The 27914-nt window shown below is 38.1% G+C and overlaps 1 protein-coding gene across 2 annotated transcripts in view; it reads right to left on the bottom strand.

Moving 5' to 3' along the window:
• The window catches only part of SLC9A3 (solute carrier family 9 member A3), a 57036-nt gene extending 29630 nt beyond the window's left edge, over window positions 1-27406 (bottom strand). For both annotated transcript variants that reach the window (XM_039712250.1, XM_039712249.1), the window contains exons 1-2: window positions 26230-27406; window positions 1480-1782 (exon numbers count right to left, since the gene is read on the bottom strand). In XM_039712250.1, the coding sequence (XP_039568184.1) occupies window positions 1480-1782; window positions 26230-26419 (493 nt within the window). In that variant the 5' untranslated portion in view covers window positions 26420-27406. The remainder of the gene's footprint in view (window positions 1-1479; window positions 1783-26229) is intronic.
• Window positions 27407-27914: the final 508 nt, after the last annotated feature.

Here is a 27914-nt window from a genome sequence, read left to right as displayed (position 1 = left end):
TTTTCCTAAAATATTTTTTTTTTAACAGTAACTTTTCTATTTCACATGTTGTAAGGAAATAAATCCTTTCCCTTTAATGACTTATAGGAACGTATTTTTAAAGTAATTATCATACATTGTATTTCCAATAACAGGTTTTTTTACAAAATATTTTTGGTTATATTTTTAAATTGTTCCAAGCATCTTGGATATTTAAATAAAGAAATCTTTTTCCAATCTGTAGTAGAAATATCCCTGTCATATATTTTCTTTCTGAACACCTGATTTTAATTATAAATGTGATATTGTGGATTAAATATATTGCTTAATGCACAGTAAATCTCTTATCTACCTAAAAAATGTCAAAGATTTTTGCATCTGAGCTGCCATCTTTGTATCTTCTTAAAAAACTATTACTACTTCTAAAATAAGAGTTATAATAAGGTAAATATCTAAAATGTATTCATCATAGCTGTCTATATTACAAACATCTGCAATTACATAACAGGAGTCTTAAATGAAAGTAGATATTAAGTACTGCTGTTCTGTGCCTCTTCTAGCAGTCCTGTGCCCTTATATGGCAGTGTAATTAAGACAAAGTGTGTCTTGGAATCACAGAGTGGTTTGTGCTGGAAGGGATTTCTTACACTCTCCACTTCCACTACCTGGGACACCTTTCACTAGGCCATGTGCTCAGAGCCCCATCCAACCTGGCCTTGAACGCTGCCAAAAATGGGCCATTCACAGCTTCTCTAAGTTTCCCTTTTTATTGCACAAGCAATAAGAAACCCTCACTTTTTGGATTTGTGGTCTAGGAAATTGTGCTTCAGCCACCCTTTCAAGCCCCTTTGGACTGCTCCCATTAAAATGGCTTCCTTTTATTCTTTTTTTTTTTTTTAGGTAAGACATCTGCTACTTCATTCTGTAAAACTTCTAGATCTTCAGTTACAGACTCAGAAAATGCAAAAGAGATGTGTAGATGGGTCGTGCATATATACTCACTCAGTAGCCACTTAATATTGGATAACACTTACTATAAATAACACTTAATTGCATTCATAACATTAAATGCAGTAATAACATTTATTATTAAATAACAGTAAAAATAACACATGATACTAAAGTTGACCTTCAGGAGGACACTTTCATTTCAGAGTAACTTTTAAGGTTTCTACCGCAGCAGAAAGAAACAAGCCCTTTAGTGTGTATTTTTGTCCAGATGTCCATTAGAGAAAGAATCCTGAACTTTATCTTGAGTGTGCACACACATTTAGAGCAGGACAATATAAAAGACATGGATTCAAGTAGTTTTTATACTTTCCTTAGGGAAGATTGTTCCCTAAGGAAAAGGTCATTCTTAAATTTGATAAAGATATTACAATCTGCTCCCATTAAAATGGATTTTTTTCTGCTGGAAAGAGTTGTTACATTGTAACTTATCACCCATCTTACATGATATACAGTGGCATTCATAATTGTGTCTTTACAGATCAAACTTACCCATTATTCCTGTCAGATAGACACCATAGAGAGATAAACCAGTTGTGGCAGCATTCCAAACTGTCCCAATGACAGCATACAAAAGGATGGAGCCAAGATTTCCGAAGAACAATCTATTTGGCATAAAATATCCAGCATCCAAAACAATGGGGGGCAGCAAATAGAAGAAAAATACAGTTGGTGTCAGGGAGAAGGAGGCAAGATGATCTGCTGCCCATACAATGCCACCAAGGAAAAGACCAAGGACAATCAGCAGAGCACTTTCTGGAACCACCCGAGTGACTTTGTGGGACAGGTGGAAAACTGCAAGGAAACACAAAAACAGTGGGTCAGAAATTAAATGGAGAAAGAATTTGACCAACAACTGTTGTTAGCTGGCAATTTTGACTCCACAGAAACTTTTTACTTTCAATGTGATTAGACCCAATATGTGCATGGAATTTTTGGGAAACAAGACACAGAATAAAAAAAAGTAGTCAATCTTCAGATTTTATCCAGCATATTCCATGACATTTATATCTTTCATTGGGTTATCTTCTCTTAACAATATCTGTCTAGAGCAAGATGATGTTTTGTGCAAAGCAGTAAGTGCAAGGCTGAAAAGCAGTGGAGAAGTCCTGGAAATGTGTGACATTATGGTTTATTTCTGTAACTAAAAATATACATCCAGCCTCCTAATTATTGTCTTTAAAAATTATCAGTTTATCAAAAGGCTTATTGGAAGATATGACAAGGATGCTGCAAGAAGAACTAGTTTCAAGACAACTCTTTTAAAATATATAAATATTCTGATAATGTAGCCTGCAGCAGGAAAAAAATGAAACTTATATCATGGGAGAGCCCTTTTGAGCCTTTTCTTAAAGACATCCCTAATAAGGATTTCTCATAATTCAGAGGCTTTCTGAAGGAATTGAGGTTTAGTGGTTCCTTCAAATATGTACTTGTGGGGAAAGGTTCTGCAGTAGGCTGCTTTCTTTTGTAAAAGGTGTCACAAAATTTGCATGTTACAATAGTCTGCAAAATCTGTTAATAAAGACAAAGAGTATATGGTAGCTATCACAGCAAAATACATAACGGTATGGTGTGTTCAAACTATTAAACTAGCCAATTATTAGAAGGAGGGAAAATTACTGAGTTCCATAAGCAAATCTAAAGAGACAGAAAGATGGCACAACCAGACAGAAAAAACATACTGTTCAAGGTGACAGAAACACAATTAAGACTGCAAATACATGTGGCAACATATATTTATAGTGCATTTAATAGGTATCAGATAAAAGAAAATAAAAAAGCAGAGAGAAGAACAGAGAGAAGTCTACAAAGAAAAATAGAACATAAAATAGGAGGAATAGGCAGAAATGTTTGATAATAAGTAAGGGTGGTTTAATTGACTGTCTTGGGATTTCTGTAAGCTTGCCCTTCAGTTTATCTTAAGTAATGATGTGTCCCAGATGGCCTGAACCCTGGTACTTTGTGAAACTGACCCGATAAATATGTTTACTTACATAGCCTTGTGTTGAAAATGCGAGTTACACTTCAGGAAGAAAATTTTAGTAAAAGCCACCAAGTTTCTCTGGTTTGAACATCAGCTGTGTTGAAGCTGTTACAATGCTAATGCAATTTAGCTAAGAACTAGCTTGGACAAAAATCCATCATTGTGAATTCCAGACTCTTAAGCCATAGTAGAAGAATCTTTCCAATGACCATGTCGAGATCTTAGACCAGGTTACTTTACTGAAGGACCATTGTTTTTCTTCCTATCCAAGTATTTGTCCTTGTCAAACATTTACTAGTTACCTTTTAGAGTGTTTTAAGGGCCTCACTCCTGAACTGTCAGCTTTTGCCTTGGCTGCATCTACACAGGCACCATCCATCATTACAGCAGCCCCACAACAATGTTCTTCCTTAAGCTATAGAACCTTCATGGTCTCATCAGAACAGAAAACATAAAAGTGACCACAGCCTCCCTATTCCAATAATGAGTATGAATGCAGATGTTCCTGAGTGTTTGCAGACAAGACTTGTAAACATGTTGGAACACAGCTAAAAAAGTGGGATGGTATTAATACAAAAGCAATCAGACATGAAAACAAACTGCATTCAGTGAAGCTGATTAAACCATGCCAGCTTTCTACGTCATCAGTGTCATGTAATGAAGAGATGAATGACACTTCACAGAAACAAACACTCTGGTTTTTCTGTTAAGTTTCCTCTCTCTGTTATAAAATCCCTTGGGCTTGCATTAAAAAAGAAGAGAGAGGAAATTAAACAAAGAAAAATAAACTAGTTATTATTCCATGTGTACAAATTGTGGCATTTACCTTCTCAAAAATCCTTCCTACTAGTCATTCTTGATTCCTTGAATTTTCAGTCAGTGAATTATCAACTAATTTATCACCTCACAGAGAGGGGATTATCTCCTTATCCCTGAAAATGAATGTTGCTGAGCTAGTCTTACTAACCAAAGTCTGTTTTTCCTACGCTTAAGTTAGCAGATAAGCCATGACTACAAGAAGTTAAAGTTAAAAATTTTAAATGAACCTGTGAAGACCTTGCAGAACTAGGCATTTGGAAAACAATGCCCAGCAAAAATTTCGTATTTTGTAGAATTCTCCCCTTTGCAACCAAAACCAGTTTTGAATGCTAGGAAGCCAATCTGATTTTGGTTATAACATTGTCTCCCCCTAAAAGTTGCATTTTCCCAGTGAATCAGCTCTGTCTTATCTGTCTCAGTCCCTTTTAACTCCAACCCACTGATTATCTGTGCCAGATTTTAATATTATCAGCAATAAATTCTTCTACTCTGTTAGTTTAAGGATGCAGGCCATGAACAAGAAAGTTATTGCATGAATGGGGTCTAGAGAAGCCTCTTTCCATTTTTGCGTATGGCCCAAGCAAAATCTGAAAACCAGACTGTATTTGTTTTAAAATAACTGCTTAGCTAACTCTTCAGACAGATAGCATGCTATATGATTAACAGAAATATGTCTATAAGCACAGAAATAAATAAAAGGAAAATACCACAACAGGAAAATACCACAGCTGATGAAATACAATAAAGTAGCTTTGGACTGAGATGCAATTGGAACTTAGATTAATGTTTGAGCTCATATTTGCACCTACACAATTATTTTTTTTTCTGGCTATGTGTATGAAATATATTTAATCAGGACTGTACATTATGAGTAGTTATTACATTTGTGGAAATTGATGGATAGGTTAATTCCAAATTCATTCCTTAATGTTTATTTTTGTAATTCATTATTAAAGAATGTCTCTGATGTATTCTGAGACTATTACAAACTCATGCAATGATAGAACTTCCGTTTCATAAAGTTTGCCTTTACTTGTCTAAAAGAGATTCAAAAACTGTGTTCCCATGACAAAGTAGAACTGGAAACTTTAATTACACCTAAATGTCTAGCATGACTAGGTATTTCACCTGACTGAGGAGCAAAATACAATCCAGCAAGGTTTGTAAACTCCTAATGGACAAAATGTTTAGCTTGATTCTGATGTGAAAGAAATTTCAACTATCAGGAAGGAGGATAGCATGCAGTGCTGCTCAGATAAATTACTGTTACAGACCCAGAGATAAAATTGTCCACTTTCACTGCTGTTAATATGTTTTAATGAGGAGAGGGAAAGGATAAAGGAAGAACACCTGTAGACAATTCATGGCATAAAAGAAATAACCATGCACAGGGCAATTTTGTGATTTATAATTTTTAACATTTTAACATTTAGCATTTGGAATTCATCTACCTAAGTCTAGATATAGTATTAAAGAAAAAGTTAAACATCTGCCTCCCTTCCAGTACAGGCTATACCTGGTGTGAAAGTGGGTTGGACTGGCTACTGAGTAAACTGGGTTTAAATTCAAGCTGAGCATCACCAAATTAGAAGTTTTCTACAAAATTAAGAAACAGTTGCACAGTATAAACATCCTGTGATTTTTTTTTATTTTTTTTTTTAAGATGCTTCCTTTGAGATCCAGGAAAAGGGCCTGTGGCATTTAAGCTATCTGATGAGAAAGACAAAACAAATTAGCAATCTGTGATGTGGTGGCTGGAACCACTATCTTTTGACACAAAGAATGAAACATACTTTAATAAGTAAATTGGGATTTATGGCCTTTTATAAATGCAGTAACTTAGATTAAATCCTTCAGTGGAATTTACAGCATTCAGTGAATTATCTCTTGCTTTCTAAGGCCATCTGTGACTGGTTTGGAAGATGTGATTCAACAGAATAAGCTTATTCTCACTTGCTCAAAGAAATGAAGTCAGGAAGACTGGTTAAAAGAAAGAAAAAATTAATTTAAACATAATAAAGGAGAGATAGTGTACAATTCATCTTCAAGTTGTAATGTTTGTAGACACCTAAAAAATTTTCTGAAGTAGGGTTTTCACTTTTTTTTTAATTATCTCTAACAAAACCTTTAATTTGTAATCAATACTGATTTTTTCTTATCAAAAGAAATATTTTCATTTAGCTAGAGCTAGGATGTTTTTTGCATTATTTCCAGCCGAAATTAACAATTCAAGATAGATTTACAATTTTTTGAAAATACATCACTGCAAAAACAAAAATCTGAAAGTACGTATTTAAAATACTGCTAAATTCCAGGAGTTATGAAGTCATTTCAACACTATTTCAAATGAATAATTACGTTTCTATTGACTTTGATAGTGTAAAATCAAGTCTCTGAAAACAATGAAATTATTTTTGCAGCTAGTATCACTATTCCAGTGAATCACAAAACGTACCACACATGCACAGTACACAACGTGTCATCCAGAGAAATCAAGAACTGACCTATAATAATGATGATAATTCTCTGATTATTTTTTTCCATGTATCTTTGGACAAAATCCAAGAACACATAAAATAATTTAGAAAATTAAAATATCAGCCCATCATTTCTATAGTTTCTGTGAAAGCATAGATATGAATCCACAAACATTTCTAAGCTCTTCCTATCAGCGTTAGTGGCAGGCATGAGGTCTCCCATATGCATTTTTACTAGTGGTTCAAATATGCATTGACACTCCCTTATTAGTCTTCCAGTTTTTATTTTTTATATTCTATTTTCCAGTTCTGACTTTTTAATTTTCACTTCTAAAGTTGAAGTTCATACTCCATCAAGCCATGGGTGCTTCTAATTGGGGCTCCAAGGCTTAATTCTCTGCAGCTGCTGAAAACCATGGCTTGCCATTGACCAAAGTGAGAGCAAAACACAGCAAGCTCCTTTGTGTTTCTTTACTTTTCAGGGATGCAAATAACAGGATCTCCAAGGCAGCACACAATAAGAATTTTTTAATAGCACGAGAAACTTCTTAAGAGAAGGCATAATAAATTACACAGAAGAATATTCTACCCAAAGAGAACTCTTCCCTCTAAATACCTTCCAGTAGTTGGACACTGACCGGCAAGCATGAAATTTTTGTATCTTGCCTTATGCACCTGTTCACGTTCTCCTTAGCATTATAAAGGAATTCAATACAAAAACTGTTTAGTTCTACCATTTTTGCAATTTTTTCAGTGGTGCGTTCTGCAGATATATGTTATTATTTAACACCAAAAAAGAAAAACAACAACAACAAAACCAAAAAACAAACAAACAACATTCCTGTAGCATACCTGGAGAAAAATCTGGTTTATCTTGCCTGTATAATAGCTCAAAATAGAGTCAAATATCAGTTTGTGACCTAAATTGTATCAACTGTAGCTGGTCAGTAATGTAGTTCAAAAGAATCCATTGCTATTATGTTGGTCTACCTGACTAAGACAGGGCCATACCCTCTAAAATATAATATACAGCATGCATTTTCAAGAAAGGATCATTTTGCTTCTCCCATGCCTAAAAGTCATGGATCCCTGGGCACACTCTTGCTCAGTAGCCCCACACCTTAGTTGCAGCCATGTAGTGGGTTCACAGCTCACTATGATCAACTGCATCTGCCATACCAAGAAAGAAGCAGCAGTACTGTAGAAAGACATACAGCCAATACACACCCCTGCAAGAGATTGCAGCATTCATGGTGTAGGAACTGTGTGTAGATGCTGGGACAAAGAAAATTGTATATTTTCTATGTTTGTTTTTTTTTAATCTCCAAACTCCTTTAACATAGTAACTTTAGATTAGATTAGATTAGATTAGATTAGATTAGATTAGATTAGATTAGATTAGATTCAATTGTTTCCCATTAAACTGTTTGAGTTAAACTGTAAGAGCCCTGACATCTAAAAGGCAGCTGAGCAGTCACTGTTTTAAAATTACTTCTCACTCTTGGCTTACCAAGAGTCTTATATAATCACTGACTTTAATTGGCTTCCTCTGGTGTGGGCTGTGGTCCTCTCATGATACTGAGGGCAGTGTATGTCAGTCCCATGTCAGTCCCAGTCTGAACATCACCTCGTCCAGTCTAACAGTGAATTTTTCTCATAAAATGGACAGCACAAAATCCTTAGCAAACTTATCCATTGCAAAGGTTTAGAAAATTGCTTAACAATAATGACCATTTTTTGTTTCATTTTTAATCATGTGGGCAATTTTTAAAAGTAGTTCTCTTCAATGCTACAGTTAATTTTTTTTCTGTTTATTGGGAAAATTCATTTATACTACCACTTTAATCTCAAATTTCTCCAGACGTTTTGCTGATAAGTCTAATCTCTACTTACTCCACTCTTTACTAAGAGAAGGTTTTTGATACCATTTCCTGTTTAAGAAGTTTTACTTGTTTATAATTCTCCTATCTTTTATTATGGCTCCCTTTACTTCTCAGCTGTCATGACCACCTAGTAGTTCCTCAATAAACTTCCTGCACATGCTATACTTGATTTCTTTATACTCTCAGGTCTTCCATTTTCTGCTCTATCCATGTAATTTTTATTATTTTTACAGATGCACCAATTTTGCATCCTTCAGTGCATTGACCTCAGTTGTACTGGATCTCTTAGTTAACATGTCTTTCATGACTTGACTTCCTGAGTTTCCTACTTTAGCAAACACAGCATTTCTTGCCTGCATAGCCATAGGCACACCTTTCAACTAATTACAGCTGCTTATGTAGGCTGCACAGAGTATCTGGGAATTATCATCAAGAACCATAAATACTAGAAGGGCTATTTGGCTATTTATCCAGACCTTCATTATCAAACCATCATATTTAATGATCCTCATCTCAGAGGATTATTGCTCCAGCTAAGTCTATGTAAAGGTACACCACCAGCCCTCATCACAGAGACTTCATTCTGATTTCTAACCTGAACTTGTTCACAGACATTTTATGTACATTTTCTTTTGTGGAAGTGATATCAGTTTTCTTAAATGGTTGGTTTTCCCTAACATTTATTTCCTAATTTCCTATTATATGCTTGTCCCTGGTTTTTGAAAGTAAACCACTGCTTTTCAGTCTTCAGCTCTGTGTATTTCAATCTGAGTTCACCTTTGTGGATTCAGAGCCATCAGAAATATAGATTGCATTCTGCATGAGTCATAGTAGAAGCAGGTCCAACAGCATTAATAATTTCCTATCACAATCTATAGTTCAGCTACATCCTGGATTCTTTACACTGGTGACTCACAGTCACCCTGTATTCACTTTGTACAGATGTACCTCTCTTCCCCTTGCCATTCTCATGTCAATTCATGTCATGGTCTCCGAGTTAAACTGGCCTTGCTATTACTGTATTGCATACCTTCCCCTAGAACTCAGAATTTTATTTTTTTCCTTGTACAATAGCCAGATCTATATGAATACTGATAATGCCTGCAGAAATGAGTAATCAGAAACCTTCAGTAGGAAGGCCCACATCTGTGTAGTGGTCAATGAAAAAAAGAGCAAAACCAAAGCCCTGCATAACACCTGTCAAAAACTAAACTCTAGTGACTTCCTCTGGCTGAAAAATAATCCTCTTATAGTTTAATACTTTTATCTCATCTTTTCTTTATCCACACAGAAACTATTTTACCTTGTCTTATCTGCAGATGAATTTAGGTTTAAATTAAAGAAAAAATATCTTCCCTTGTGTTCTAAAAGTGGTTCAGCTGAAGCAAAGATTAAAAACATTAGGGAACTGCATTTCTAGTTTGTCCAGGAAGTGTTTGGGCAGACTTGTCAGAACTGAAACTGATCATTATTATTCTGTATTTGCCGTTCTAATCTTTATCAACAGTGTGCTCAATTCTTTTTTTCCTGCTCAGAGGACTGATAGCATATTTGATAGTCCTTTGGATTCTGTTCTGTGGACCTTGCAACAACAAAACAAGTGTTGTGAATTGATGTTGCCATTTTGAATTGTTTATATACAACAGGCAAAAATGTCTTAAGTAAACAGATTTTAAGGATTTCTTCTATCAATATTCCTTAGACAGACATTAAATTATTTTATTAATCAGTACCTTATGCTTTTACCCAATGTAGAAAAACCATGAGAGATTTATTGAAAAAAAATTGGAGTTATTTTATACCTGAAGAAACCCAAACATGTAATATACATATATTGTACAAGAGGTAAAATCCACTTTTAGTGTGACATCTTGGTACTGCCTTAAAATATACTACATGAGCATGTCTATTAATATTATTTATACTTAATCTTGGTCATATTTGTTCCAAGCAAGGCACAGAAGTCCTTCATATGGAAGGACTGGTTTGAGTTTGGTTTAATCCAGCTCAAGAAACCTTGCTTTATTTGTCGCACAGGTAATGGTCACCATTTACAAAGTGTACAGCATTGTAATGAGCTCATTAAGGAGGAAATTTTAGGTAGCTGGTCTCTGTAGGTGAACAATTAACAAAATATGTTAGCAATTAAAAATGTAACCAACATACAGGTCAAGGTTCCCAGCTGATAGGTCATAACATAGTAAGATTGCCTCAAGCCAAACTCAAAGAAGTGTGTGAGTAAGCAACTATTACCTTTATAAGCACTTAGAACATAATGAAGTTTAAACAGTCAGGGACAGTTTATCATAATTATGCTAAATAGTTCTTTTTTGAGGGGGCAGTCCCACTGCAGTGCAAGTGTGGTAGCAATTGGCCCTTATGGAACTGAACAGCACTGAAAGAAAAATGGGAACAGTCAAAAATATTTCAAAATGAGAGCAAAGTACACATTAGAAACACCTTGAAGTATAATAGAGGATATAAAACAGGACAGTAAAAGAATCATAAAACTGCTTCACTTGCTATGTAAAGGTATTATAATTAAGTTGCAATATTACAACTGCCCCAGCTTTAAAATTGTCTTCAAAGATTCACTGAAAGCTATTGACAGATAGTGAAAGCTTTTTTTTTTTAGTTTTAAAATACCAAACTATTTTCCAGTAACATGGGTTAAATATAGAAATGCCAAGAACTCAGCTTCACACTATGAGTTTTAATTTTTTTTTCCTTTCAACCTCCATTTTAATATGATAAATTGATTGAAACTAAGACATGCTCATGGGAATGTTTTGGCATCTGCTCATACAGATAAAAAACTGCACGGAAATAGGTTACTAGTAATATGGTTGTTCTGTTGTATGATAAATTGTGTAAGGAATTACCAAAGCCTGAATAAAAACAATAATCAGTTCTCTCTTGCTGAGGTCTACAGTAAATGAAGAAAAAGAAGATGAGGAAGAAATCATTTAATGAATACCAATAGTAGGCTGAAACTCTGAAAACGTCCTTATATGGTAGAGACTTTCTCTTCTTCCCCTGTACTGCTTCCAGCAAGGCATAGTAAGGATTGTTGCTGCTAGGAAGGGCATGAGGGACGCAATTAAACCCTAAGGGCTAGGGCAAATAGCTATGAAGGGTGCTCCAAGTCATGGGGTAGGAAAGCACTTTTTTTCAGGCGCTGGGAGTGTGTCCCTCACATTCCACCCTGGTAAGGTTTTAATTAATACAAGTGGTATAGCATGGAATTACAGTGGAAGTATTCCTGATTACAGCAGTAAATTAAATAAGCATTACAGTATTCAAATTCACTAGCGATGCCCACAAAAAAAAAAAAACAAAAAAAAAAAAAAAAAAAACACCCTTATGTCAAGTAGCTCTTGCTTAAAACTGAAAATTAATTTGAGAGAATTAACAGAATATGCCAGGCTACTTTCCATTGAAAGTAAATACTAGTGCACCCTGAAAAGCTTCAAAGTTTTGCCAGTCATATATTGGAAGAGAGTCTCCAGCAGCTTGATAAGAGAAGAGTTTCATGGTGGACTGCAACTCCTATACATAATTTCAGAAACTCAAATATATTGTTTATATGTGCCAGAAATTTGGTAATCTCAGATTTTCTAGGTGAGATTTTTTTAACCAAAAAGTTGGAAATACTTTTAAGATAAGCATTCCCTATTGACATAAGGTGTCCAGAATGAAACAGATGGAGTCTCTTCCCAAGCTCAACACAATTCAACAGTGTGCGCCCACAGCCCAGAAATCCACTTGTATCCCAGGCTGCATCTAAAGCAGTATGGACAGCAGGACAAGGGAGGACATTCTGCCGCTCTACTCCGCCCTGGTGAAACCCCACCTGGAGTTCTGCATCCAGCTGTAAGGTGCCCAGCAGAGGAAAGGCATGGACCTGTTGTAACAGGTTCAGAGGAGGCAACAAAGTTGATCACAGGACCGGAGCACCTCTGCTATGATGTAGAAGACAGAATGGGAGAGTTGGAGTTGTTCAGCATGGAGAAGAGAAGGCTCCAGGGAGACCTTACAGGAACCTTACAGTAGCTAGAGGGCGACTGCAATAGAGCTGGAGAGGGACTGTTCCCATGAACACATAGTGAAAGGACAAGGAGAAAATGGCCTTGAGCTGAAGGAGGGTAGATACTAGGAAGAAATTCTTAGCTGTAAGGGGGGTGAGGCACTGGAACAGGTTTCCAGAGAGGTTGTGGACTCCCAATCCCTAGAGGTGTTCAAGACCAGGCTGGATGCAGCTGTCTTGGTCTAGGGGAAGATGTGTTCGCCCACACAGGAGAGCTGGGACAAGATGATCTTTAAGGTCCCTTCCAACCCAAACCATCCTATGATTCCATGATTCTCTAATTTTTTAGGGCTTTGGAAACATCTCAGTGAATGGTTGATGATCCCAGAGCTTTGTCAGAAAATGGAGAAGTAAAAACTTTTGTCTTTAAGAGTGCTCCAGCCATAACGTGTCACTTACCTGTTTCTCCATATACTATTACGGAGAATACATTATGGAATTTACTTTATGACAGAATAGCTGTTTTAACATTAGTAGTGCTAGTTAGAAAGAATATAGGAAAGAAGTGAGCAAGGTGATCTGTGGGAAAGAAAGAGGCAACAATTCTCATGTTACAATAGCTACACTGTACTCTGTCTATTAAGAAAACATCATTTTCACCAATCAAGCCTGTAAGTTTCTGGGTTAGGCAACAGAAAACAGAATTTGTTACTGAATGCACTCATTGCTGCCCATAAGAAAGTAAATGTGCTCAGAAATCCAGATATGTGATTTATTTTCCCTTGGACTTAAGGGCAAGATCCATTTTAGTTTATATCACTCTAATTTTATCCTGCAAATGGCTCTGAGATACTGCTATCATTCAATGTGCTTTAGCTTGATTTTTGATTTTTGTCCTTACAGCTTCTCCAGTTAAGTAACATGTTAACTTTCATACCTTCATTATCTCATTTGAGAGGTGATGTACATGATGGTAGCAGCAGGAAGAACTGTAGTTTAATTTGGGGTCTTATACTGCAAAATGTAGCACATGGAAAATGATTTTGATGTTTTGAAGTGCAGTAGGAAGGTGGTACAACAGCTGGTTTTTTCAGTCATGGATTTGTGTTTTGCAGTGCATGCACAGGCAAAATAAGAAGGGACAGTGTGCAAAAAGAAGTTCACAAGGAGATTAGTTTAACATTACTTTCCACAATGGAGAAATAAAAAGGAAGGGAGCAAAACAACTGGCTAAACCTGCATTTGAAGGCCAGCTCACAACTCAAATATTTTGGGTACTTAAGATGACTGTTTATTACAAGAAAAAAGAAAGGTAGAAACCAGACACAAATCCCTTTCTAAGTAAAAAAAAAATCCCAGAATGCCACATACATAGACTAAGTATCATTCTATTGTATGATATATAGTATAAAGTCATATCAATGTTGATTTCTTGTCATTGTAAAAGAATGTGCTTCATATAGTTAGATCCTTTCCAACATGGCAAAGATTTTGCATATATTCCTAAAAATATCTGTGCAGAAATTAAACTTTGGGAGCAGTAAGAATCCAGTATGAAACAAATATTACTAAACTATCTACGTTAGTGCCTCTTTTTTACTTTTATTGCCACATATAAAAGAATTAAACTTCAGTTGAATCCTAAAGTAGTTACGATTTGAAGAGACCTTTGAAGGTCATCTACTGCAATCCCCCTGCAAAGATCAGGGACATCTTCAACTAGACCAGTTGCTCAAAGACCTGTCCAACCTGGCTTTGAATATTTCCAGAGACTGAGCATCTATCACCTCTCTGGGTAATCTGCTCCAGTGTTTCACCCCCCTCATCATAAAAAATTTCCTTCTTCTATATATCCTGAATCTTTTAGTTAACAACAATTAGTCCTAGTCCAATCCCAGCAGGCCCTGCTAAAAAGTCTGCCCCAGTCTTTGTTTTACCCTCTTAGTACTGAGACAGCAATAAGGTCTCCTCAGTGCCTTCCCTTCTCAAACAACCTGAATGCTCTCAGCTTGTCTTAATAGGAGAGGTGCTCCCACCTTCTGGTCATCTGGGTGGCATCCTCAGGACCTGCTCCAACAGGTCCCTTTCCTTCCTGTGCTGAGGAGCCCAGAGCTGGGTGCAGTACTCCAGGCAGGCTCTCACCAGGGCAGAGCAGAGGGAGAATCACCCCACTTTGACCTGCTGGCCATGCTGCTTTTGATGGAACAACAACAGGAAGCAACAATAAAATAAAACAAGGAGCAATACCAATGCCAGAGCAATAAAAGAAAAACGGTGACTGATTCACAGATTATTGTCTACCTGTCACAGAAAACCCCTGTCAATACCCTGACCCCCTTCTGCCTCACAACCCAACCCAGAGTGGGAACCCTCCCACCCTCCCCAGAAAATGATTTAAGGGGTAGAGAATCACCTCTTTGCCATGCCCCTCCTGACTGCTGCAAAAATTAATCCTGTCCTGGCTGGATCCAGGATTCTGTGTTTTAGGCACTACAGCAGGAAACCTACCATTGCCAGTAGTATTTCATCTCCCTATAATCAGAAAGCATTTATCATATGATGGCATATTGACAAGATTCTACTGACTTTCAACATATTGGGGTCCTCCAAAATACAACAGACAACGCATGCTAGACCAGGCAGCAAGAGGAAAATGTAAGATCATTTGCATGGGTCTTTCCTGATACAAGAACTTCAGTACCCACACACAAGCTGAATTTCCACTTGCAGTGGCAGGTTTGTCTTGGATTGCTTTTAATCTTTACTCATAAATCACAATAAACAGAAGGAAACTTCATACTTCCTCCTGCTGGTTTTACATCCTCATACTTTCAAACACCAAACAGCATTTTTCAAGTGAACATGCCTTAAAAATTATGGTTTTTAGTAAGGTCAATTGTGCTGTGTTCCTTAAGAAAGGCTAAAGAATTAAGATGCCTTATTGAGTGCTTGAAAGTAATAATTTTGGTTCAAAAAAATTTGGCTTATCCCCTAATTACAATTTTCTTCAGTACAAGTATTCAAGACATGAAAACAAAATATTCTTCCGTTTACTGAAAGGCTAGGGAACATAAGGTTCAAATACGATTAGTGTATTGTGTATTAAGGAATTGCTGCTCTCCTTAAGTCCATGGTAAATGTGACAGTCCATTTCTTTTAAGCTCATGTAAATTGTAATGACCTCACCCTCAGATCAGAGAATGTCTGAAAATTGATTGAATTAACCTGAGCAGAGGAGGGGGCAGGTGAATTACAAAATTTTATTTTCAACTGACTTCTGTGATGTATTTATCATACTGGAAAAAAAAGAATTTTCTGAAATTGTGTTCTTTATTTCTAACAAAAATTTTGGAGGGTTGTTGACTCTTTCTAAATTTTGTAACAGAGAAAGTAACAAAACCTGCCTTCCTTTTCCAGGCACTTCTACTGCATAAGTAGTGTAAGTTTTCACTGGTACAAGTTTCAGTCTCTATTAAAGACACTACACAACCAATTAAATATCGGGTCTGAGTGAACTACTAACCTATATTTTATTCTTGCCTTGAATCATAAGATTTTGCTCCATGCAGCAATTGGCAGATCCAGCTTCAAATATCCCAGAACATTTATAGAATTTCTGAGAGCAGGTAGAAAGACGGCTCTCTCATTTCAAAGAATACTTAGCATAAAAGTGAGCTGAAAAAATTGATGCTCAGTGATTTTATGCCTATTCATCTTCCCTAAGAAATGCTGCCTGTACAGCAGATACACTGTACTCCACAGGATAACATGGAGAGCTACTGGATGAGTCCTCCTGAGGACAGATCGCCCAAGAGCAAAAGCAATCCTCTCAAAGCTCTATAGAGCAAAGTCGCAAAAATCTTACATTGTTAACTCATGATAAGACATTATAATTAACAGACATCTTGATAGAATCTGTCAGGCACTAGTTTATGACAAAATCCTTTCAATGAATAGAAAATATTTTAACAGAAAACCTTTAATGACAGTCAAATGCTTATCTTTGTGATAACAAAGCAACAAAAATTGAAAAATTAATTAATACATGTATCGGTTTGTTAGGCTTTGAATGTAAATATGGAGATTCTTTTTGCTGTTTTTCTTGTTCTTTCATAATCTAATTCCAATGTTTTTATGCTTATGTACTAGCATCCTCACCTGTATCTTCCATTCTGTCCTTAATTGCATATCTTTTGTCATACTTTTTCATTCTTGATCAGGGCACTGCTCAGTTCAAAAATGTTCATTTTTTTAGATGTAGACTACCTTTCTCAATTCATTACACCAGAAAGATTGTGCATGCAACTTCAAATACTTTTTTGCCTATGAAGTTATTAGTAATTTATTTTCTACGTGGCTTCTATGGTAGCAAGTGAAACAATGGAGAAACATAAGAATAAACACAGCATTTAAGCAGTTCTACTTAGAAAAAAAAAATACACTATCCTCAACTAGTGATCATCCATAGCAGCTGATCTGACCAAGTGAGTTCAAAATATCTTTATCTGCAATATTGTGTCTTGACAAAATACCAGTTCAATAGTTGAAATGTCCTCCTATCCAGAGTCAGAGTTTTCACAGTCCTTTGTGAAATGATGTTAGCTAAATGAGTATAATTTTGGGAAGGAATAGAAGACCATTATGGCTATAATTTAGGGTCCTTTTTTTAGAAGGACAAAGGCAGTCTTCTTGAAAAAAGCCATTAAAAATGGACAAACTGAGAAGAGGTTGTAAAGTGCCAGTGCTGCAAGTGGAAGATACAGAAGTAATAGCCGCATAGTACAGAGGAGAGCCACAGAGGTGTGGTTTTCTGGCATACAGCTTGTATGCAGAAGAGGAATTTGTAGGAAACAGGGTACACTACAAACACCACTTCTGAGTTTACACATGTTCCTACTGACTCATTTAGCTGCTGCTTGAGGTTAGTACTACCAGTTAACAGATCTCACTGCATGTTCCCATCAAGTAATAATTATAATTCCCATTAGAATATCAGTTCATCCTGGCTAAAATAAGAGATGAAACTCACACTGTATCAGGTAAGAGAAGGCAGAAGCGTGAGTGACATATGAGTGAAAGCCATTCATAACAGAAAACTGAAGCCACTCTGATCAAAGAGCACCTAGTTTAGAGGAGAGATAAATTGTGCAGGTACTTTGTCATTCCTTTATTTAATTCACGGTGGCATGACCATGTGGCCACTATATGACCACCTTGTATTCCTCTCTTCTCTGTAGTGTGCAATTTTGTACCAGCTAACCAAAGTGTAGCAATTGCATACAGAAATGTTGCTTTCTTTGGCCGGCCAGGATGCAGATAAAAGTCCACCCATGTATGACCACTGCTAATCCAAGGTTCTGCAGATCTAACTGACATAGCACCTAATTCGGTAAACAGACTCATGAGGGACAAGAAATATCTCTGGAGGAGTCAGCATAGTTCACTACATGAAAGTGCTTGACTAACCTGATAACAATAAAGTGATGCACATGGAAGATGAGGGGAGAGCAGTGCCTGACGAGTTTCTAATGAGCCGTCAATAAGGCCTTTGACGCTGCCTTCCAGAACAGCCTCTGGCTGTTGCTGTAGGGGCTGGATGGGCTGCTGTGGGGTGGATTGAAAACTGGATGAATGGACAGACCTTGAGGGTGGTGATCAGTGGTGCAAAGTATAGTCGGAGGCTGGTAACTAGAGGTGAACCCCAGGGGGTCTGTACTGAGTCCAGTCCTGTTTAACATCTTCATTAATGGTCTAAATGACGGGGCAGAGAGTACTCTCAGCAATTTGGCTGATGACACAAATTTGGAGGAGTGGCTGATAGGCCAGAGAGTTGGGCTGCTACCCAGAGGGTCCTTGACAGGCTGGAAAATGAGCTGACAGGAACCTTGTTAAGTTTGGCAAAGAGAAGTGCAGAGTCCTGCAACTGATGAGGAACAACCCACCACACCAGTATATGTAAGGGGCCACCCAGCTGCAGAGCAGCTTGGCAGAGATGTGAGGGTGGCCAGACACTGGCACAGGCTGCCCAGAAGGGTTGTGGAATCTCCATCCTTGAAAATAATCAAAAGTTTTCTGGACGTTGTCTGCTCATGGCAATGAGCTGTAGGTCACCCTGGGTGAGCTGGAGCATAGGACCAGATGTTGCACTTTCCAACCTCAACAAGCCTGTGACACTATTATTTTATGATTTTGTGAACACTATAGGAGACCCAGTATCCAACGGTTTTCCCCAGTTCACTACTGTCCCGAATTCATTCCCAGAATTAAATAGGATGGAATAGCTTAGAGCCAAAATTATTTCAACAGAAAATCTGGATATTTAATTCAAACCAGGTCTTAGAGCACTTCAAACTCTAGACTGTGCATAGACAGAAGAGAAAGCATTCAAACACTGCTGGAATTAATATTTTAACCACTTAAACCACTAAGTAGCATTTATTAACTGAATTTCCTAAGCATATATCTAAGCGGCCAAGGTCTGAAAATTTACATCTAGATATTCACCAGTTTGTTGTTTCACTGGAGTAGTATTGTAATATCTCCAAACTATCCGTATATTTAGTTTTATGTATGAAAGTACAGCCGTTAATGTATCAATATTAACATTAACATAACATTAACACAAAGCTATCTTATACTATCTGGTATCACCTAGTCCCTGGAATATTGTTATATCAACAAACCAATGAAACAATAATCATTTTAATAAAGGAGCTAGCAAGTCTTTCCATCAGTTTACAATCTGTTTATACCTGGGAGATTTTCATTGTGAAATTTCACTGTCTCAAGACCTTTACTGGTTTCTTAATGTTTAACATTTTCCTCAAACCTTAACTTATGAAACTGGCTGAATCTATAAAGACACTAGTTCAAACTTCCCCCCCCCCCCCCCAATTTTTAAAAAAATGTAATTGAAGCAGAAATAATCAAAACCACATGTTTTTGAAAATCAATCTACAATCTACACTGAGATTTTCTTCCCTGGTGTGTGACTACTGCTATTTTACATTTGGCTTTGGCAAAAACAAAGGCATTTTTTCTTTCAATATATAAAAGCAGAACTTCTCTCCTAGGCACATTTTAATGAATCCAGAATTATTGTTTCTATTTTCATTTAATGGAAGGAGAAAACTCTCCAGATCCAACTACTTCAAACCCTTGTGATTGTGCAGGCCTTTCAGAATACCTTCCAGTTTTCTTCTTCCATGAATGAGCATTAAATATTCGCGCCTTAATTAAAAGTGTTTCCACTTGATGTCTTGCATTCCATCTTGGTCAGCTCTTCCTTGTCAGGCTGTAGTTTCAGTATTTATGACTTTACAGTGCTTTACATAGCAACCAATTGGGTATCAAATCACTCCTTCCACAGGGGTAAATACTCTGCAAATTGCTTTACAGAAGGAAACAAAATATTGCAACACAGCCAATACACCATGCTCTGTGGTTTACCACGACTGTTTTAATGGTCTCTAGTTTTAAATGGTTGCCACTTGTCAACAAACCGAATAACAATTAAAGACTCTAGTTCTTCAGGCCATTAGTCTAACTTCACTGCTGCAGAGAGAAGAGAAAAATCAGAGACATTTTTGTGAAAGAAAAAGAATACTCAGATAAGAAATATTTTTCTGTTACTTTGGACTCAACATTTAATCTTGGAATAGAGTGAGCCATACGATAGAAGAACCAAGTAATCCACTAGCCCATTACTTCAGAGGAATTAAAGCGCTGGTAAATAGGGGAAACCCTTTTAGTTGGATTCCAAACATTTTTTAAAGCAAACTTGTGGTAAAACTACTGATTTTTGACAGGATTCTGGTTGTACATGTCAAACAAAGTAATAATTCAGGATTTCTAGTACAGCTTCCCTGCCAAACATCACTAACACACAAAGGTCCACAAAAAACAAAGGGGGGACCTCAGAGCTTTTCACTTGAAGAACTATTGTACACCTCCTTCTGTACACCTAGAAGGATTTGCTGCTTGGTCTTATGTCTTGTGGGGCTGCGGTCTGCTGCATTATCCCATAAGAGATTTACAGTCACTTCGGGGGTTTGTAGGTCGCTCTTGCTAATAAGTGGCTTGAGCTCTGAAGACAGTAAATCAATGGTTTCAACAATCCTAAGACTACAGTATTAAAAGGATTCCATTGTTCTGCAGAGAACGCCGAGCACTTTGCACACAGGTGCCTGAAAGTAATTGATGGCAGAGATCCTTTCTTAGGTATGCATGCCTGAACTGTATTCAGTTCAGGGCCATTCTCAAAATGCCATTGTTTTCTTATGTAATTCACACAAGTTGCCATTGTATATTTGCTATTTACCAGGGCATGTAATCTGAATCTTGTCAAATTATACTGTCCTGATATCTTCTTCCCTGCTCTAAATAATTAAGACTTGAGACTTGCAAGACTTGGAGGGGGTGGGGGAAGAAGATAGATGTGTGTTACAGGGAGACAGGAAGTACAGGAAAATTATGAGTAAGGCACAAGAGTAAAATGGAATTAAAATGTGGCAGTCACAGATGATAAATTTAATAAAAATATGGCTCACACAGTTGTTCCTACCATTGGAAATCCAAAGCTATTATTCAATTTTAGAAATATTTTTTTCAGATGCCTAAAACTTATGAAATGTTAGATACATAAGGTAATTCTTTAAAAGATAAGAGATTTTACACTACTTAACATTTCTAGCTCACAGGTATTTTGAACAGCATGTTGGAAAAGGAAATACAGCATCGTACAAAAATGAAGACACCACAGATATATAACAGTTGCCAGCACTGTTTACAAGAAACAAAATTTAATAGTGTTTCTATGACTATCTGGGGAGAGAAAATGCACATGCCTCTGTTCTAAGTGTGCTAACCTGTTTCAGCTTCTACTGACTTCATAATAAAGGTAAAAGAAGCATTTTCCCCTTCTTATCTTTGTCAGGATATGAGGTAAGATAACCAACTCCAGGATTCTTAAGTCACTGTCAATGACTTCAGTCAATGTAAAGACTTTTTCCATATTATCACTTGCTAATGAAAGCAACTTTTAACAAGATCTACAATCATGAGGAGGCTGGTAGTTTAAACTTTGCAGGATCTGATGATATCATCACCTTTGAATCTCTGACTCCATTTTCAGTTAAATACAGCCAGTAAAGTTCTGCTAAGCACCCTTGAACATTTTTTCTAACTGTCATTTACTGAAGAATTGTCAACAGAAGAGCTAGTCTCACATTTTTTATTTTATTAAAATAATGCCTTAAATCACTTTCTCTACATAACTGACACTTTCCAGTAGCTAGAGTGCCAGGAGGAGAAACTTTGGAGTCAAATGGGCTTTTGTTATGACAGTTTGCTTTGGAAGGAGGGTTATTGATTTCTTCAAAGAAAATATTGCCCCAGGAATCTAAATTAGATGGGTGGTTAGACCTGCCTTTCACAGTTCCTTCCCTAGCCCATCCCTAACATGCTTAAAATTCTCCACAGCAATTGTTTGTGTTAAAATATTCTAAAGAGCTCCTTTCTCAGTCTAGTTTGAGACAATGTGAAGGAGCCCTGGCATGCAGAAACTGGATTGTTTGTGGGGATCCATATCTCTAACCTTACAGATGCATTGCGCTCTGAAGCTCGTGTCCTCCTGGGGTCTCAAGAGCTGATGGACTCAACAAGTCCATCTGACACAGTATCTTGACCAGCCTTCTCCTAAGTGTTTGCTCGCTGTTATTGAAGCATTTCTTCCCCCTCCTCCAAAGCATTGTGGCATTCCTGACGACAGATTTACCAGCTGCCCTGGATTCAAATTTCACTCCCACTTTTTAATTTCTTATATAAGAGCCTTTAGAATTTGTATGCAACTACACAGAAATTAAGAAAAAAGAAAAGCTTTTGTGACATTCTTAGACTCAGCATAACCTATACTAAAAAAACAGTTGGCAAGAGGCTTGACTCAGATAATGAAAAGGCTGTGTACCCTTCCTCATTCCTGTTCATAGTCACTTACTCTCCCACTATTTCTTCCAGTTGCTTATCTGCATACACTGAGCAAACCCAGGAGGCCAGACAGACAGAAAGGCTGCTTTGTAGGGCTTTTTTTTTTACTTTGGGACAATTACCTATTCTTCTGTAAAAATGTTGAAAAAATGTTATAAAAATATTAGAGTCCAGAAAGGGATTTAAACTGCAAGAAGGAATTTCACAATTTCCCTAGTACAACCTCCAATGAAGATATAAGTACAATCTCTCTTTGTTTCCTAGGATTCTAAACAAGTATAGAAACATGTACTAGATATCCCTCTAGGAGAAAGCTTTTTTTTTTTAATTGACATGGCCTGAGGAGTACCATCACAAAATTGTATACAATGTTCAGTGTTAAAAAATTATTCTCTTAGGCATTTTTAGCTTCTGAGCTCATTATTCCTTCCTTTCTTCAACTTGTTTCCAAAGTTTTCTGATCTTCCACCTGTTTCTACCTCTTTCTGTAGAGACTTTCCTGCTGGAATGTTGTTTGTGTCTTCTATGCATCTACAAAGTTTATTTCCAAAATGTTATCCGTGACAGACATATAAACAGTACATGGCCAAGTCAGCTTAGAAAGAATATGAGTCAGCTTAGAAAGAATATGAGGGTCAGCATACAAGTATCTTTCATCTTAAACCAGAACTATATTGTGTAAGCATGTTGTTTAAAAATGGTACATCCTTTACCTACAGCAGGAAATGTCTGTACTGTCTGTAGCTATAAATGCATACATGTGTGCATTGGAGGTTATTCTTTTTCAGTGGTATTGCTTATTTCATGTGGAGCACTGAGACACCAGGACGTGGACTCCTGAAGTCCACTAGGAGGGTCCTCAGCTGTACCTCATGTACCTTCTTCATGTAGATAAGATGATTTTCTGGCTTGGATTTACAAATGTAAGTAGTTTATTGGCCCTATCCCACAAGGATACTCCTCTGTAGTATAGTAGATAAGACAGCCTACCAAAAGAGGAAATAAAGATCATTAGCCAAAGCAGAACATTGTGAACCTTAAGAATGTTTCACTTGAAGTGGAAGAATGAAGAGTTGGAATATTTCAGATGAAGAGGGTCAAATCAAATAAATTAGAATATGTTGAACAGTAGACCAAGATGCATCAGAAGTTTCATGGAAGGCACAAATTTTTTATTTTCTATAATGCATGAAAGCCAATTGTATGAAGACTCTTTTCCACAGTTTCATTTGTAGCAATATTTAGAGTTAACCAAAAATAGACCAAACTAAATAGACCAAACTAAAACTAAAAAAGCAGTTTCCTTCTCCAAAAGCCCAAAACACTAGGCACTTGCTCATTCATTTGGGATATTTATGAGATTTAACATACAACAGTTCATGTTGCAGAATACTTGGTACATAACACGAACATCAAGCCCCAGAAAATCTGCAAAAATCTCCTAATACAAAATGCTTCTCCCAGTCATATAACACCATGAACTGAAACTTGTTTTTTTACAAAAACCCTGAAATTCCACACAAACAAAACAAATCTAAAAAAACCCTGAAAATAACAAAAACCCAAATAAACACTAAACTACTAATGCTATTCTAATTCAAGAGAAAGCAAGTATTCTCATATACCTTTATCCCCAGGTACCAACTGCAATTCCTAGAACACTTTCTGCTGACCCAATTGTCTATCATCCATCAGTAAAATAACTCCCAATCCCTGTAGCCATGGAGAAGTGAGCTTGCATGTGCAAGAACAGCTCCTCCCCTGCTGAAAAACCCACAGCAAAACCAGCACTTTCACTCCACTACAACTGGCCTGCTTCAGGTAGTAAAGAAACCCAAGGACAGATGTTCTATATTTTCTTTCTCAGTTCTTTTCTGTCTGCTTTTTAAATATGTAAACTTTCTTTGATGCAGCACAGGACTTTTGCAATTCAAAAACTTCTCATAGATTTCTGACCTACTTTCCAGAACCCTTGAAACACCAAGGCAGACAGAAGGCTGAAAAGCTAATTTTTTCAGTTCCCTTTCTCACAGACTTACATCAACACCTTCATGATTTCTTCATTAAGACGGTGTTGAACAGTGAGTGTACATTCTTGCTTTTCTGTGTGTTATTTGTGACTGGTGGGGAAAGCAGAGACATTCATAGGGTCTCAGGGGAATACAACAGTTATCCATTGCTTCTTCAGAAACTATGTCCAGAGAAGTATAGGATCAAAAATACAAAAGTGAAGAGAGAAACAAACAAAGCTTGAGAGCTGTGGGGAAGAGAAGTGATGGAGTGATGATAGGTATGATCAGCTAATAAGTGACATGCTCTGTGCAGCTGTGAAAGAAGTACAAAGAATTTAAAAACAATCAGCACCACTCAGCTCTTGACAGTAAGTGCTTTATCAAGAGTTTATATCAAGGACTTCATGGTAAAATGGCTCATATTAATCTCAACTAATCTCAATCCAGGCCATTGCAATTTAAATATAGTACAATCTAACTGTCCTGTTCTTGGGTTCATTGGCTTTAGACACAAACTGATATGGCTGTGCACCACTAATATTACACTCTACAACTGGGCCACATGTACAGAACAGCAAAGCCTAAATAGCACAGGGCCTTAATAACTATACTTACTTAGAAGACTATCTCAAAAAGAAGGCTCAAACAAGCAGCCTGTTTATTACTTTGTTCAGCACCGTTTTAAAGGTACTCAGTGTTGTGAGTTATTTCCTGTATATGGTTTCCCCAGCTTTCTAATTGCTATAATTCATCAGTAAAAGTCAATTAAAACATAATGTCTGCTATGTAATCTAGGTGATGCAGCAACTGTCTGAAGACAAACTATTTGCATAGCATAGTCAAACAAGTTCAGATAAAGGTATTTAGTTATATATCTGTGGTTGATCAAGTAAAAGCCGAGATGCAAATACTGCTAGATAATTATGTACAATATCATCCCAACTTGTAACATACTACTCCTTTTAAAATACTTTTTTGGGGTTTGGATTTTCCATCCAGGTCTTACTATGCTTCTCTTATGTGCTAGATAGAATATACCTAAGTATACCTTTTTACATCTTTCATTCTCTGTGGCATGAAAAATCTGTGGGATGTGACTCTGGTATACCAAATTAGTATTAACAATACAAGTCCAGAAAAGTCTTCAGTACGATTTTCAGCTGACCTTCTGAGATGAGACTGATTATAGAAAAGATTTATTTTAAATGAAAATGGCATTTATAGTGTCAGCCAAAGTGGAGGTGTGTTTTTAGATCCAAAGGCAAAAGATCTGAAAGTGATAGCATCAATCAAGTAAAATACATTCTAATTAAACAGTGACTTTTCTCGTTCAGCAAACTGCATTATTGATACAAGATCGCTTTTGGAAAAAGTCACAAAGTTCAGAACACAAGAGCTGGAGCATTCATATAAATTAATTTTAACTACATGGATGTTAGGCTAAGTCATGGCTTTTCACTTATTCCAATTTCTTGAAGAAAATTCTGGGTGCTCTAAAGCTTGAATTTTTTTCAGCTACATCAGATGGACTGAAGTGTTACCTTCTCTATAAACGATGCTCTTTCACTAATCCAGCAATGTACTTCAAAGCAGAGAGCGCTAAGTTCATATGTTCAGTTTGCACTGGTTATTTTTGATGATACCAACTGATATAGCTAACAACGACAGGCAGGAGAAAAACATATCATAAAGTGCAATAGATATTGTGTAAGCAGGAAGGCCCGATTTCTGTTTCACTTTTGCAAAAAGTTTTTTCCTGGGAGCAAGAGTAATGCAAGGTCTCAAGGAATTGAAAGGGTTTACAAGAAGTCAGATGCAGAATCCATAGTCGTGGGCGGTGAAAATGAACCAGGTAACCCCTCGAGGCTGGTGAAAATCACACTGCTAAGGACCGTGTAGGGCAGTATTATGAAATCAGGACAGAGTACAGTAAACCCCCAGAAAACGGGTCAGCGGACCTATGATAAGCTTTCTTCATTTACGTTGGGTGGGAGAAGGGCAAGGGGGAAGGGAAAGGGAGAGGACACGTATTAATATGTAACCTCAGACTCACCGATTTTGGCCAAGCTGGCCACAAGTATCCAGAGTGCAATGATATACGGCTCCTTGACGTGATCCCATTTGAAAGAGACGATGGCAAAGCTCTGGTTGCTATTTTTATGGCTTTCCGAGTTTCTCTGTCCCAGCGCCGCTGGGAGAGCCATCAGCCCCAGGAGGAGCGCCACTCCAGATACCTGCCTCATCTTCAAGCCACACAACAAAATCCTGCTTCCCCTTCCCGGAGAGATCCCGCCTCTCCGGAGGTCCTTGGGGGCGAGGTCCTTGTCCCTTCGCAGAGACGCGCCCGACGGCTCCGGACGGCGGGACAGCGGCGCGCGCGGCCGGCGGCGGCAGGCTCCGCTCCGCTCCGCTCCGCTCCCGTCCCGCGCCGCCCGCCCCAGGCGTCGCCTCGCGCGGCGTGGCAAAGGACGGGTCAGGGGCTGCGTGCACAAGCAGATGCTTCGATCTGGGGTCCCGCTGCTCGCCCGCACCTGCCTTTATCAGGCTGTTCCCGATCGGGCGGAGGCGGAGCCTCCCGCCGCTCCCGCAGAGGCTGCCGTGCGGGGACGGCGATGCCCTGACTGACAGAGCGCCCGGGGGTCGGCGGGCAGCTCCGCTCGGCCGCGGGGCCGGCCGCAGGCTCTGGGCTGTGTCCGTGCGGCCGAGGGCAGCTGGGCAGCGAACAGCAGCGGCCCGGAGCTGCCGGCGCTCGGAGCCGGGGCTGGATCGCTCCCGCGGGCATGTCCTAGCGGAGCCCAGGGTGCGCGTCCAAAGCGGAGCGGGTGCGCGGGACATGCACAGGTCTCCGTTCGGGAGCTTTGGATGCTTTCGTATCAGCCTCTCTCCCTGAGCCTCACTCTCTCGACAGGCTGTCACAGAGGAAACGCACTCTTTTCCGCTTCTTAGCCTCGAGTCCCCTTCTGAGCTCGATCTATCTCACCGAGGGCACAGCGGCACTTTTCTCGGACCAGCTTTTCCTTCTGTCCACCAGAGAGCACCTCTTCCTAGGGTGCTCGGGGAAAGGACAGCATGCAATATTCGGCTTTCCGCTTAGGTCTGCTTGCAGCTGCTTGTTACGATGTGCTGTATTTAAAAAGCTACCTGTTTTTTTGTTGTTGTTGGGTGGTTGTTTGTTTGTTTGTTTTGGTTCTTTGGGTTTTGTTTTGTTTGGGGTTTTTTTTGTTGTTTTGTTTTGGTTGTGTTTTGTTTGGTTTTTTTTATGCTTACACCGTGAGACCTTTTAGAAGGTTCTACTCTTCCCCCTAAAGCCTGTTTTCCTGCTAATAACATTTGCCTGCTATCCTGCTTGGTCCATGACATCACGGGACCATGGTGCTGCAGGCAGACGGACCCATGATAATCATCACCTTGCACCTCATCATCCTTGTAAAAGGACAGCAAAGCATCTTGTTCCTGACGGGCAGAGCTGAGAGCGCCCTTCCACAGACCTCCGCAAGGGAACCGCAACTCCTCTCCGCTCTTGTGTGCTCCAAAACAATCTGTGTGCAGTCTGCTCCTTCTGTGACTCTGTGGAAAAACACTACCTTTTTGTTTCCCTAACATAACAGCTGGTTTTATCAGAGGTAAAAAATGAACAGGACTCCTTTAACTCCTTTAAAATTATTGGAAGACAGAGAAATTATTTTTATTATTTCAATCACTAAGGAGAAAACCTACACACTTTTTCATAGTCATCTG

Source organism: Passer montanus, unplaced genomic scaffold (genome assembly GCF_014805655.1).
Source record: "Passer montanus isolate IOZ18808 unplaced genomic scaffold, ASM1480565v1 scaffold26, whole genome shotgun sequence".
NCBI lineage: Eukaryota > Metazoa > Chordata > Aves > Passeriformes > Passeridae > Passer > Passer montanus.
Note: the sequence above shows the minus strand (reverse complement) of the source record. Positions and strands in the feature narration are given on the sequence as shown.